Below are 15,522 nucleotides of genomic sequence, written 5' to 3' on the forward strand. Positions count from 1 at the left end.
AAGAAACGAAACGAGATCGTTTCGATAGAACAGTAGCAGGTGAAGAAGTGGTTCGCAAGGAAAGAAGTGGCGTTAGAGCGCCGACGCGAGACGTCGAAACGGCCGACGCCGCGTCGTAGACACCGATTGTTCGTCAGTGCACGTTCGTCTTGAACACAGAGCGAATCGGGTGTTACGTTGTCGACGGAAAATTACGTTTTGTTCGGTTGTGCACGATGTTGTTGCTGCCAGCGTGAGTGCATCAACGGAGGAAACTGTACATTTATCGGGATTACTATGCGACCTGCTACGCATCATTCTTGTAAATATCTCTATTTTTTCGACAATCGGTTACTTTTCGAATCGATGAAACACACGGGACACGCGTTTTCGCGATCCGTTTGTTCGACGACCGATTTGCCCTTCTCCGTATTTTGCGTATTTTATAGGATTAATAAGCTACAGTACGCGACATCTCGTAAATTGTTTCGTTTCTTCGTACTTTATATTCCCAGAAGTCCTTTCTTACAGAATTTTTCTTGACGAAAGTGAAATTTCATTGGAGCATCGACGGAAAGCTCGTACGACGATTTTGATACCGATCGTTTAGCTCGATGTTTCATCCGTGATATTCGAAAGTATCTTATAAACGTAAAGCGTGAAATCATTGGGGAACGCAACAACAGCGAACAGGTTCAGAGGGTTACGAACAAGTCGGCGAATATTTCATTTCGAGCTGCTCCCGGACGTGTTTGTTTCCATAATGTATGTACGTCGCGATTCTTGTTACCGTGGATGCATCCGTCGGGAAATACAACCTCGAGTACGTACAGTATTCTCTGACGCGTACGTAGCATGTACACGGTGCGCGTTAAAAGTATTTTCGCGTTTAATAGGACTTCCCGAAATTCCAGTATGTTGCACCGCGTATGCGGCACTGCGGTTCTCCGAGCTCTTGCTCGGTGGCCTCTTACTCTCGTAATTTAATTGCGCGATCGCAACGCAAGGTGATCGAACTTGCTCGCAATCGTTTGGATTGCGGTACGGCGATCTGAAATTAATTTCGTGTTTGCTCGTTACGTCAGCTCGATTCGCCAAATCTATGGGTTTTTTCTTTCGAGAACGCCTTCGATATTACTCGGTTACCGGGCAGAAAATCTTTCGGTTACGAGTGGGAAAATAGCTGAACGTGATTAGCGACGCCGGCGTACCCGGCCGATAAACGATAGCGCGAATAGTCCCGATTGCGAGAACTTCTATCTCCATTATTTTCCGTTTCTGTTTATTATTTTGATGACCGATTAAGATCAAATTTCTGTTTGCCTTCAACCAAACGGAAATTTAGCGCATTAATCGACGCGACGATGAACGATCCCAAATTGTAATGTAAATATTTCCAGAGTTTGGAATCGCGCGCCAATGTCACAAACCGTGTAATCTAAAGGTACGCCGGCATGATTGTTTCTCAGTTTTCGTATTTCGAGCGTAATACATAGTTGAAAAACGCGTGTTTATCGTTAGAACGACGAGGCTGGACCGGAGTGTTTTTATTTAACGCTAATTCGAAAAAGTCCGTGACAAGGACGAAACGTTCTCGGTGGCTGTTTTCTACGCTGTAAGAGACAGGGAGGGGGGTGGGACTCTGCGTTGGAATCTGTAACTCGATCCTCGCGTAAAACACAAAGTTTGTTCGTGGCGAGACAACGATAGAACATGTGTCTAGGTGTGCGGTTGACGAACCGGAGCTGAGATGTACGTCCTGGCGAATCGTTTCGCGATGAACTGATCTCGCGATTCGAGGGACGACGTTTTCGGGTCGAGTCCGTGATCGTGCGTGGCTGCCAGGACACACAGGGACGAGATAAAGAACGAAGAAGAAAGCGGCGGAGGAGGAGGAAAAATGAGGGCCTCGTTGCTGTTGCTGGGGGGCATCGTGGTATTCTCGCTCGCGGTCGCGAGAGCTCTCTCCTGCGTATGTTCGCCCTTCGAGTGTGACATTCTCACCGACGACGACTGTCCCGGAGGCCTCACTTGGGATCCCTGCAGGTAAGCCACGCGCCAGTTCCTTTTCCTCGCTAATTCTCAGATAACTCTTTTCCGGAATTCTCAACGATTTCTCGCTTCGACGAACCGATCCACGCGATTTTAATAAGCATACGTTATAGCACGTAAGACACAGATATTGTACGTAGCATTGTAAATAATCCCCGTGGTATAGTGACAGTTGTAGGTTATAGGTATTCAGAGCTATGTAGAACGCGTAGGCTCTTACCAAAGATTCGCCTGTTCCACACGATTCGCCCGAATACCTAAACTTTAATACTCGCCCGATTTTACGATCATAAAATTATTATACGGCAATCGAGCTTCTTCGGAATCGTGTCTACATCCCTGGCACTGGTTTATTCTTCGAATTAACGTCTGTCACGAGAAAGTGCGCGATCGTTTCGTTTCTGTAACTTGCCACTGCTCTGAAGGTTGTCGCGCGTGCGAACGGTTCTTTCCGCGTTCTTCGCGCTCTTCCGACCGGTTAAACTTTTGATCCGTTTCTCGCTCCACTCGTCAGCCAACAATTTTCTTTCAACAGTCACGACTTACACATAGGATACACGTTACAGACATCGTTAATCACATCCGCCAACCAAAAACCAATATTTAGCTTTTTCTCCTCTTCCTGTAAACAACATTCGACATTTTCGCGAGTCTGTCGTATTCATCGAGAGATCCCGTGCAATTAAAATGCCTAGTAAAACAGAGATTCCGGTTCCTTTTTCAACGAAGAGGAAAAAGTTCTGCTCTTTGTTACGCAGCGTTCTTTGTCAGGTGAATTTTATTCCGGTATTAGCGGCGCACTGATGAAAAATAGCGTTTGATAAAGCGAAGCTTGAATATTCAAGCTAGGAGTGAACAAAAGCGTCAGTCATTGAAATTTCATGCCGTTTTTTGCTAGCACGTTCGATCGACCAGCGAATCGATCGTTTTTCCCCCATAACACCATATTTTTTCCCCCACGCAGCGGTAAACAATAAATCGATCAACACTACGATTTATAATATTCATTAATCTATAATAATTGTCCTATAGAAATTCGAACGCAAACAACATCCGATTGAAATTCTTCCTTTTCCTTGAGCAAGACCTTCCATGGGTTAACGATGCAGCCCTCGTTTGTCAAATTGAAAACGCGAAGATTGAATTCGCGACGGATCTTCTCCATCTGTAAGGGCTGTGAGGTCGTTTTGAATTCGATACGCGTAGCTAACGTTTATCACGACGAGGAATTCTCGGTGAGTCCTTTAGGTAAAGGGAATTACTGGAACGGGATGGGACGCGATGCGATGGTTAAAATCGAGCTCCAAGACGTAAACGGAAGGGTAACATTCCGGTAAACGAGATATTTTAAGGCGAAGGATCTGCGCTCTAGATTTTGCACAGGGTAAACAGTTCACGATTCTCGAGTCTTTCTTTCGAAAATGAAATTCGCCGTATTTCTGTTCATATTCGTAGTCTCTCGTATTGGTAAATTGCTGCGCGATAGCGATACGACGATCGAGTTGCGTTTTATTTCGTTGGTTATACTAGAAAAATCTCTTCCGCAAATGACTAATTATCGATAGTTAATGGCCTGCGGTAAACGAGAATCGTACGATAGCAATGTTTTTCGCCTTACCATCCGATGACGAATCACGCGGTTTCCTTGTTCGAATGGCTCGAACGATTTAACTACGTTCGCGCGATGCAACAGACACTTTAAGATAGATTTATACTTTGTACCATACAGAAACGGTAACGTCGCTCGTCTACCGCTCGGTGACGGATAGTGTGAACGGTCTCGTCTAAAACACATGTTTCGATGTTCTGTCGTGCCAGCACCGTTCCGTACGTAACGTGTCGGAACGGATCCGTTACGCTATACGTATACGAACAGACCTATCTTACTACTCGCAAGAATATTCGTCGGGACGGAACCGTGCCGTGCCGGTACGGACAATGTGAAATCACCTTTAAGGTCGATTTATTGTTTAATCGTATTCGACATGGAACACACACACACAGACGCTAGTATTCGTATTATACGTACGTTTGTCGAACGACGACATTCGATCAGTCAGTCAACAGTCAGTCAACACAAAGCGATTCGTAAAGGCATATATTGGGTTGGCAACTAAGTGATTGCGGATTCTGTCAATACCACCTAATGAGAAAATCCGCAATCCCTTAGTTGCCAATCCAATAATACCAAGCAAAAGTGTTTCTTCATTGAAGTATGTACATATGTATTACATAAGTATGTATTACATTTACCGGATTCTTCTAGTTTCCTCCCAATTTTAACCCATGCTGCTCCTTTTTTCTTCATTATCGTCACCATTTCTATCTCGTTGATCGCGCAAAAAAATATAATCTCCAAGTTCAATAAGTTTTCCAGAATCCATCATTAGCGCCTGTTGCTGTTACTGTTATGTTCGAACATACGACGCACACTGTCAGCATTGACGCGTTCCGTATCCGACAAAGTATCGGGTCGCTCGGAAAGTTCGTTCCGATTTACACTCGATTCGATATACATTTATTGAATTATATAGGTGGCATTTTGTTCCACAACCTTTCTCCATTTTCCATCTCAACTCGAATATTCCATCCTTTCAGAAGCTCTCAGGTTTTTCGGCGTAGAACTTTCCCACGCGATTCTTTACGTCGACCAAAGTGCTTAAAAATCGGAACGAACTTCCCGAGCGACCCAATATATTACGCGAGAATGCCGGACGGTTGGACCGATACGCGTCTGTGTCGATATCATACGATACGTATAAATATCTGTACTGAAATACGTTAAAGAATATTTGTCTGATCGGTGCTGAATTGATACATCCATCTCGTGTTTGCGCGGATAATATAATCCGACCTTTAATCGTAGCTCGTGCAAAGGCATTTACGAAATCGGGGAAACGCGCTCTAAGCTCTGCGCGTTACCGTATGATGTACCGTTGTGCATGTTTCTACGGCATTCGTGAGTTTCGATTTGAAAAAGCTCGTTCCACGATACAATTATACCTGCGTGTTATCCTAACGAACACGCGAGTTATCGTTTCAACGTTGAATCATCTTGTTAAACGTACACGTTGATAACCATCTACATGGCAAATTTTTCTTCCCTTGTACTCATTCCTTTTATTCGTTCGTTTACGTTATTAAAATATATCGTGGCTCGGTACAGAAAAATCATTCGGACTTTCCGAAATTATATAGAAACGATAGTAGAGATTCCGAGCGGAAAGTATTTTTCATCAAGTTTTTGTGTCACAGTAGTAAATACTTCATTGCGAGGTAAACCGGATGTAGACGAATCTTGTGTTGTATTATACCGGTTATAAAACGCGTGACGGCAAGGAAAATTGTTTCGTGGAGAGGATGGAGAGAACGCAATATAAAAGAATTGATTGCCCTCGATCCAACAATGAGACCAAGTAATAAAATTGCTCCTCGTACTCGGAAATTTTCTGTACAAGGCGCAACCGGTTCTTTCCCATTATTTTTTCCCTCCCTTTTCCCATTTCTTTCACCCTCGCTTCGTATTTCTTTCCCCTCTGAACCCGAGCATTCTTGATTTTCATAAAACGTAAGCGTTATCTTTGGACCGTCGATATAAAACAAGTTGAAGCTCGTTTACTTATCGTGGCTATATTACGTCTGAATTTGTTTTCCAAGAAACGAACAATACGATACTGACTCCCATAGAGAATCGATTTATTTTAATACGCTTTTATAAATTCGCCAAGTCGTTTCTCGTCATTTCTATTACGTTATTGTTCACGCGTCGTGCAGACAAACAAAGCAGTTGTTGCAAGCTTCTTCGTGTACGAGTGAATACCCTGTAATGGTTTTCAGATGCTGCAAAGTGTGCGCTCGTGTCGAGGGAGAACCGTGCGGTGGCCTGTTTGGATTTTCCGGAAGTTGTGCTGACGGCTTACAATGTGTCATCAAAAATTTGCTGCCCAACACTCGAGAGGTGGACGAGGGAGTCTGTACAAGTGAGTGGTATCCCGATTTTATTCTCAGATTTATCAAAGTACCGTGGAATCTATTACCTTTATGCGTGGAATCGATGCCGGCCCGATAGCGAAGGAAGAATAATGGTGCGTAGATTTATGAAGCGATTTAAATCTCTTTAGGAATCGATCTTTAGAATCACGATGATTAATAACTCTTGTGCCGGTTCCTGAAACTTGTACCGATCGATTTTTATCATAACGCACAGTTCTTTCGTCTCTGCTTTTTCTTATCCTCTGCAGCGTCAAATTCGATGAAAACTCACACAGCATCACAGGTCATTTTTCTCACGACACGTACTTCGTAGAGAGTATGTTTCTAAGTACTGAATTCTACAGCGGCATGTATATGTGTATACAGTATATAGATAGCAATCGATAATTTAGCACGGTCGATGGTAAACTTTGGTAAAACGATCGTTTCACCGAGGACATTAACGTAATGACATTTGCATCTGACGAAGGCACGAAAAGTAACGTATACGGTAGTTTTTATCCTGCATCAATACAGTTACGTTGTTCCTTTGAATACGTACGTATCTGTTATCGGTTCGTACGATGCTTTCCAGAGTAATCGATTAATTAGAAACGATCGGAATTCATTCGTTACGTGGATATAACAACTACGATAGATAGGTGGCGAGCAATCGAGAAAAAGAAGAGCCACTCGTTTGCTAATCGTGTTGAAATGACGTTAACGAGGACAACCTTTTGCGGTCGTGATTATCGACATGGGGAGGTAATAATAGTATTGTGCCAGGGACGGGTAACGATGCTTGGAAAATTTTACAAACATATTATTTCTATATTCGCGCGGTTGTAAATGCGAATGTAATATAAATTTATTTGCTCGTAATATCACGGGACACGATTTAGAATACAAATTGCGTCATAAACATTATCACGGTGTAAACGTTCGCGACAGTTGAAAAACATTTGGCAACTTTTGTTAATAGAAGTAGTTACAGAACCGTTTATTAAGCGCATATCCCGTTAAAAGTCCAGTCGTTATGCGCCAACTACGGCCGTCAAGTTTTCGAATTTGGCCGAATTTCTATATCGTTTTAAGCGGCCTTTCGAAGGAAGTAAAGCAGAAGCGTAGCTTAGGATACATCTTACGAAGTCAATCGATATCGATCGATTCGTCTCGAGCTTTCAAAGAAGCGACTCTTTTGTAAGTTCTATAAACGCTTCTCGTAAGTTCTCGTTTGCGACGAGTAGGTTACCTCGAGGGTTGGAGGATGGTGCGCGATAATAAGAATTGATTTCAAACGAGCATTTACAAGCCGTGCTTCGCTCGACATTCTCTACTCGCGTTTCGTCGCGGCGCATCTTCTGCGACGATGTTTCGTGGTCTTTCGTATTTCAGCTGTTTGCCAATTAACAGTTGCGCACACCTACAAACGATACAAGAGCTTTATCTCGTTTCCATGGAACTCTGCCAACTTTAGTCTCCTCTTCTTTTGACTTTACCTTTTATTTCTCCTCTTAGCTTCGACCTACGGTCCCTTCGTTGAAACTTCTTAACTTTCGACTTTGAGCAACTCGAGCCATGACTGTGGACCCGGCTAGATACGAACAAGACAGCTCCAGCCGCGAATTTAATTGAACAATTTTTCCGCTGCTACTTCGCGTTGTTATTACTTTGTCTCGTGTCTCTAGCGAGGTTAGCAGAAGAAGATAATAGAGGAAACTTTAAAAAAAAAGAAAATAAAAGAGAAAAGAACAAAAATCTTGGATTTGGTACAAAGAGAGAAACTAGAACCGCGTTGCTTGAAAAATCTTCAGATACGAAGAAAAAGATTCGAATGTTTAAAGTTATTCGGTATCGTCGCGAGATATATGCGTTAGGGTCGTGATCGTAATTTTGAAGTCTTACATAAGTTGGAAGAATAGTCAGGTACCTGTTTTGGTAGCCGTGCCTCATCGTGAATTCTTCCGAACATTGCAATCGTCGTGTTATACCCAACCTGGTTACTATGTACGTTTGTAAATGGCATCGAGTCGATTACGCGTGACAGCGGCTCGAGTTGTTTCTAAGAGTCGAACGTGATCGGTAACCATGTAAACTGGCAGCTGCCTCGATAGCAAAAACTCGTGTACGATCGTTTGGATCGCGTTAACATCTCGATATCATAATTATCGTTCAATTTATTTACTTAGATCGAGTACGGGACGGATCCTTTGATCCGAACGTTTACGAGTAGCAGTCACGCAAGCGAAACAATATTACACGAGCAAGATTAAACGAGGAGCAGAATACACGCGCAAGGTAGCATAATAATAGAAACAAAGTGTAAGAACGAAATAATGATAATAATTTTGCCAATGCCATTCGATGATACAATAGAATAAGGTAAAGTGGAGTAAGGTAGCGAAAGGAAAGGTAAGAGAGAAAGGAGGAAAATGTTAAATGGAACCACGAACAGTCATCGGAGTGGCTCGCTTAAAAGAGTTTGGACAGCTAATAACGAAGTAAATATCAGTGATTCCTTATTTGCAGTCATTAAGTTTGCGTATCCTAATCCTGCAGTGCCTTGAAAACCGTTGTTTTCACAGAACGATTTGTCTTCTCCGTTTGTAAGTAAAATCAGCGCTTTTCAATTCCGAAGCGCCGTCATAATTGAAAGAGTTCCTCTTGTTAATGGCGAAAGAAAATAAAGGAGCGATTGTACTCGAAATCTCTTTCCTTTCGATCGAACGCTCTTCAGATTCGAGATCCAACAGCTCATGAACGCTTCGATACTAATTACTCGTACCATCCTCTCGTTATTATCTTAAAGTGGCAGGTAATTGAGTTACTTTGACTCAATTTCCTCGCGTTGGGAATCAAGACTATCTTGCCTTTTATAGATGTATATGAAACGTAGCTGGTCGGCGACGTTAATCCGAGAAAATGCAGTTTGAAAGAATTTGATTTTCGTTCTTTGACATGGAATACTCTTACCTGTTCTTTTGCCGCTACTTCCTCCTCTATTTTTACCTGCGTATTATCCGTTAAACGCCACGTTCTCTCCTATCGTACCGTACTTTTATTCGGCTTGGGTTTTACTTTCCTCGTAAACAGATAATCCTATCAGACCACATAATTTATATAAATCTATTAACCTTTTGATTCGCTGCAGCCTTTGGGAAAGTTATAAATCAATTTTCGCGACCATTCAATCTATCGCAAGATCCGAAAGTCTCGTTGGAAACCGTTTAAGAAAAGAGCTGCGCGTACACTTTGGTCGCGAATATGCATGCCTCCGTGAATTTAAGTCGATGCATATGCTCTGGTACTTGACGTGGAAGCTCAGGTACTCAGTATTCATGGAATATCGTTGCTCGAACGTAAGAGGTCGTGACGAGAGGAATAGAGGGAGACGAACAAATTAGTTTAGGTCCTTTATATTTACATTACCGTGCTTTCATTTAAAAACCGCTGGCACAAGCACGCACGCATCGTAAAACTCCAACTTAGGTTTCGCGGTTCGTAAGCTTCCACGGTAAAATCCTTTCGCTATCGTTTCGTAATTTTAAATAGGGACAATAGAACGAACACGAACTCTGTGAGTATGTAATCCGTACTAGCGAAACCGATCGCATGGAACACGAATGGAGATATACGAAAGAGGAAAAATAAGCATGGAGATAAAAACCGCGAAGAGGAGAAAACGGTGAAATTTTTACACGTTTGAAACTTTTCCGCTCGTGGAACGTTATTTAACGTAGATGAGAATAATTAATTACACCGCGTATATTTATTTCATCGTTTGCAGGGAAAAATTTCGTTCGACATTATGGAACGCGTGCAGTTGCGCATATTTTATCCGCTTGGTATCCAACGTGCCTACCGATAGCCAAGTTAGATAGAACCCAATGTACGTTACATCGATTTGTATAACGTGCAACTCAATTAACCAGCGTGATTTACTTTAGCGATCTGCGAGCGCATTTCACGCGACACCTCAGATTATTATTGCACCCGTGCCGAAACCAATCTCATAGATCGAATTTATCGCACTCTCGGATACTTTCTACCTTCGAACGATATTTTTCTCCATTGTTTTTGCCTGTAGGTTTATTTAGCGAATCGCGATGTTCTTGCGAATGAACGATCGATCGTTTCGACGAAATAAAATGAAAATAGAGAGAACACGCGATTCAAGCAAGTTCGCGGTATCTTGGATATTGTATAATTCATCGATGCGATAACTCTGTGGTAAGATTGCCAGTTGTAGTTTTATTCGCGTCTGGGATTCGAGAGTACGCGTATGTCGTAAAACGTAATGTTTAAACGGATAAAGATCCATCGATAAGCGTAACTTATCCGAAATATCGGACGAAGGAAAGGACGAGCGCGGATAGAATTGGGGTTGCTGAACAAACGACGAAGCGTAAAAGGGAAGGCGATCATTATCTCGCGGTAGGACGCGTTGTAGTCCATTGAAACGAGAACAAGTCTGTCTCGACGATCTCGTCGTGGTTAAGGAAAAAGAAGGGAAAGAATGGGAAAGACGATAGAAGATATCTGAGCATTTACGGACCATTTCCTCGCCGTTGCTCATAATGACGTTATTGCCTTTTCGAGGTTGGCTGGAGGTTGGTGGTAAAACTGTATCTGAATTCGTTAACCACAGACATTATCGGTTTTCGGTCGACGTAGCGGACATGTAAATTCATCTGAATTAGCCAGTACTCGCGACAAATATTACGTTCCTTTTTGCCACACGTTACACAGGAAAACCTGTAGGAGAATTTCGAGAGGAAGATTCAATTTGTCGCTCGTTTCTACCAACGATATCAAGCACGCGTCTCATGCATTACCGGACTCATCCGCTTCTGACCGTTGCGATGAGAATGTGCCACGTACGAATGTCGTATACGTAGATTTATGTTTTCTAAAATCGTCATATTGTCGACAGCATTCAACGACGTCCTTGACGTTGAAAGCATTTTTAATCCCTTTGTGCATTGCATTTCGTTTAGATGATATCGAGTCTGTCGGACTCGTCGGCTAGACGTGCCGTGTGCCGTTGATGTTATTCAGAGAAACGCAAAGGGAAGCTTGACGTTCTTTTCCATTTTATTAAGAAGATAGAAGCGGACAGATGCTTTTCCTGCTTCGGCCAGTTATTATTTCCCTGTAGATGCAGGCTGCGCTGCATCCAGTTACCTAGCCTTTATGTAATTGCTTGTTGCAGTGGCCCATTTTTTTAAGCGTGTTAAAATTCCACTTCCATAGTTTTTGTATAGATGTACGTATAGGTAAAAATTCGAATCGGAGAAATCCGTGAATTTTCTTCGTACGATAACTCGAGGCAAGGACACTCGCACATCCATAGCGTATAGGCACTTTATACGGATCTTGTTCTACGATCTACGATACTCGTATGGTATATCCTTGGAAAGAGAGAAGACACGGCAGATCGGCCCCGTACAATCGTACAGCGTGATGGTTAAGTAAACGACGTTAAATAGTTCGTTTTCTTCTTTTTATACGACTATGGATTAAAAATTAGATTATGCAGGCTCGAGTAAGTTTTGTGGTGAAATATTGACCGTAACATTATCTGCATGAGCCACGTATCGTATGGCCATGTATGTGCGTACGTGTATACGCATACATATATAAACAGCGTGTACGCATCGTTTGCATGGTCGCAAAGTGATATCGAGCTCGATTAACCAGCACGAGCACGTCGTACCCTCTTACGAGTAAGGCGAGATCCTCGGTCAGCCATGAACAACGTTTATGCGATAAATTAATCACAACACTTCAAAGCTCTGCTGTACGAAACATAATTGCGCGAGCGCTTAACAAACGCTACAGGGGAGGTTGAGTTTTTAAACGAATTTCATGTGCTGTACCGTCCGCTTCACCGTTGTAAGTTTCCAAGCTGTTGTCTGCTCGGTCTATGGTACCAGCCTATTTGACCGAAAGTTTCAATTATTTCTTTGCCTATTCATTTATTCGTGTATTTATTTATTCACGGGAAAAAATAACGCATTTAGAGTAAACACGTTAATATGAAAGTATCACGTATTAAATTCATAAAAATACATAGACGCCAATTTATACAGGTAAAATTCATTAAGGACAACGAATCAATAATTGTTGCTTAGAACACGGAACGATACGAGAAGTTCTTAATTACTAGATTGAAAGAAGATATCAACTATATATATATATATATATTTATGAGATTCAGTTAAATTTCGCGAATTTTTAAGCGCCGCTGCTCCGACTATATTTACATATTTATTCTTCCAAGATTCTTTCGTAACGAGAGTCCTATTAAAACCAAAACCACCGTGTTTACTCGGCGTGAATATGGGTTACTACTTAAAAGAACGTGGAGCGGCTCTTTCATAGGAGTTGCATGCCTGTGTCGATGGAAACCGAAGGAAGTTTGGCAAACGATAACGTGGTATACATTCGGTAAAGTTCTTTGCCACGGACCGTGACTAATTTCGTAGAAAAGTTTCGATGAAACTGATAGTCGCTAGACTGCGAGGAAATTCTATAGAATTTAATAATCATGGCCGGGATCTCATAGAGATCTGTTTTTAATCACGGTATGCCGAAATTACGACGACGAATCTGACTTTCCACCAGTTGTTCTACGTATACCTGTAATATCGTTGCGCCGTTCAACCAATGCACCGCAAAACTACTTTGAAAAAGAAATCGCGAGAATTTGCGAGCGTTCTTATCGAATCTTACCTGACGTAGTATCTGTTGGTACCAGAACACTGCATTATCTACGTAATGGAACTGCATTACGAAATACTTTCGTCGAGGATTTCAACTAAAACCACCCTAGATAATTGAAGAACGTCGTTGCATAAAGCAATTTTCAAGCAATGTTCCGTGGCAACATGGAAGCAAAGAGAAAACCGATTGATAAGTCCGTTGATCCTTGTTTGGTTTCCTTCGATAAAGTTTCCTGCGAATATGTTGGTGTTCGTAGCGAGATGATAGAGAAATAACAGTTAGCCAAAAACGGTGAAGCTTGGGCTTTGGAAAGTCTGCGGAACGAATGGAAACGATCGGTCGAGGAAGGTGTGCGAAATATTCAACCTAAAATACGAATCACAGCCTGAAAATGTGAATGCTTCTTCTCTTTCTTTCGTTTATCGCGAAAAATCTATAATCGCTGGCCGTTTTTGCATCGGTACACGGAGTTCAATGAACGCTGGCGTAGAAAAAAAGCTGCTCGTCCTCGTTCGTTGTCGAGGGGATGCATACATGCGTCACGAGTACACGCTTCAGGCTCTATGTCTTATGCAGTAGCGTAACGGAGATGATTCGCTTTTCAGAAGAAAATCCTTAGCGCGAGAACACCATGCATTTTGGAACGGTGGAAATAGCGTCGAAGCGCGACGACGACCGGGCCGATGGCAGCGGCGGGTCTTTAAAGATGAATTCGTTTAACTCCCCTGCCACGGCTCGTCATTCTCGAGTATTTTTTACTTCAACCGTGAGTTCGTACTGTGGCATTACGTAAACCTTCGGATGACTGCTTTTCCACCGTACAGTAGTCATTCTGCGAGATACATTGTACCGTAGCAGTTGAAATAGTGCGAGCAAGTTTACAACGCGGTGCCGTCGTGCACCGTGTTTCCTTCAAATATTCATAAACGAGACGATGAAACGCGCTAAACTCCATTTACTCTTGGCGACGCGACAGTTCGCGCGATTCCTAAAGCGTTTCACCGTGGTCTGTGCACACGCGATAACTTCTCTATCCTCGCGAACGCGTATTATAAATATTTGAAACGACACAGTCTGATAAAACGTCGTTGCTGTCGACGACAGATGGTAAAAAGATTGAGCGCGGCGCGCGGTACAACACTGCGTGAAAGAGCTTGCTCGCAATTTCGATGTTTGATCGCTTTTACGCGCTTTGCTTCGCGCCCGATTTACCAGCAACGACGGACAATGAGAAACCATTTTTCCTTTTTAACGAACGCGCCAACCTTTTCTAAAAAAAAAAGAGTTCACGTTTACGCGCGCTACTACGTCGAAAACGTTGCTTTGTCGAAAAGAGTAATGTACCGAGCGCGCGTATTCGCTTTTAAACCTACCCTTAACATTTTGTCACCGAGTACAGTGTAATTACGAAGTCGAGTCCGGTATGCTAAAAAAAGAGGAACGCGCATATTAAGCTTGCTTTTATGACAGAGAATATTACACGAACGCAAAGTTATATTTTTCCCTCGCTGGCTAATTTAGCAATAAAATGTAGAATTTCCAACAGGGCCGGCCGCGTCTCGCGAATATCGTAATAATATCGCGATGGATCGATTTTAAGGGCGCTTACAGAATACCAGTATCGAGGCTGATTCCGTTTAATTGCCCTGAAGAAAAAGATAGCGAACCGATCAACAACATTGAAACGAAATCGCGGCGGTTCACATATCGATGTTGGATATTCGATTGCCTGGTAAGGCCGCAATAAAATCGCAAGGGTCGCGAGTAATAGTCGGTCTGTGGTCGATGGCAGGCTTCGAGTCGGCCATCGAGGCGACTCAACGTCCATACCGGGAAACCTCGTTTCGAATCAAATAAACGAAGAATAGTCCATTTCCAACGACAGATGTTCTTCCGTTCAGGTGCATATAGATTGCGGCTGTATGCATGCCACGCGTCGAATATCACCGTCCGTAATAGCCTCTGGTATAAACAGTAGTTTACATCGCGTCACATCGGTCCGCACGAGTTTGCCTCGCGCAGTTATACGTTATATTATATGTACACCTATGTTATATATTACCTTTACATATGTATTTACACAGCGAGGGACAAGAGTATTCGTACACTTTTTAGAACGGAATAACTTTTTTACATTTTTTTTTTTTTTTTTTTTTGAGAGGTTGGAGCGATTAGTTCTTTGGATGGCGTGTAGAACATTTATTGAGAAAATCGTAATTGGTCGGAATAGCGAAGAAAATAGCAAAGGTCGGTTTTTTGCGAGTTTTTCATCCGGGTCCGTGATGAAAATTGAAACAACGCGTTTCGAAGAGACACGTCAGGTATGCAGGATGTAACAGAACACGCGGAAGCCACTGCGAGAGTTGATCGTATACCTAAAAACGATGAAAAAGGTTCACATAAACGTACGATCTATCTATCTTCGTTTATGAGGTACAACCAATTTCGTGACGCCTATTGGAAATGTCGAAATACCAAGGTCTCGGAATGGAACGAGCTTTCCAACGAATTTTGGAAACACCAGTAATCGGCCATAGTGTAACCGGACCGTGTAACCGGAACAGTGTAAGATAACAAGACGTCTACGAGTTTACTTTGAAACGCAAGGTGGTCGTTTCGAGCGTCCTCTGTGTAGCTAATTAAACGACAAAAGAATCGTAACAGAACATTCGTTATATCTCATAAACGAAGACGGATAGGACATGCGTATGTCCTGTGTGAACTGTTTCCATTGCTTCTAAGTGTACAATCAGCTCTGGAAATGGTTGACACATGTTCTGTCACACCCTGTAT

General features: G+C 42.6%; 1 protein-coding gene across 2 annotated transcripts in view; it reads left to right on the top strand.

Annotated features, from left to right (window-relative positions):
* Positions 1–125: 125 nt before the first annotated feature.
* The window catches only part of cmpy (crimpy), a 156,404-nt gene continuing 141,007 nt past the window's right edge, over positions 126–15,522 (top strand). Inside the window, exons 1-3 of one of the 2 annotated variants that reach the window (XM_069118638.1) lie at positions 126–301; positions 1,703–2,025; positions 5,869–6,011. In XM_069118638.1, the coding sequence (XP_068974739.1) occupies positions 1,880–2,025; positions 5,869–6,011 (289 nt within the window). In that variant the 5' untranslated portion in view covers positions 126–301; positions 1,703–1,879. The remainder of the gene's footprint in view (positions 302–1,702; positions 2,026–5,868; positions 6,012–15,522) is intronic. The other variant, XM_069118637.1, reaches the window with a different exon arrangement.

The sequence above is a fragment of the Bombus flavifrons genome, chromosome 8 (assembly GCF_040668555.2).
Source record: "Bombus flavifrons isolate JBK064 chromosome 8, iyBomFlav1_principal, whole genome shotgun sequence".
Classification (NCBI taxonomy): Eukaryota; Metazoa; Arthropoda; class Insecta; order Hymenoptera; family Apidae; genus Bombus; species Bombus flavifrons.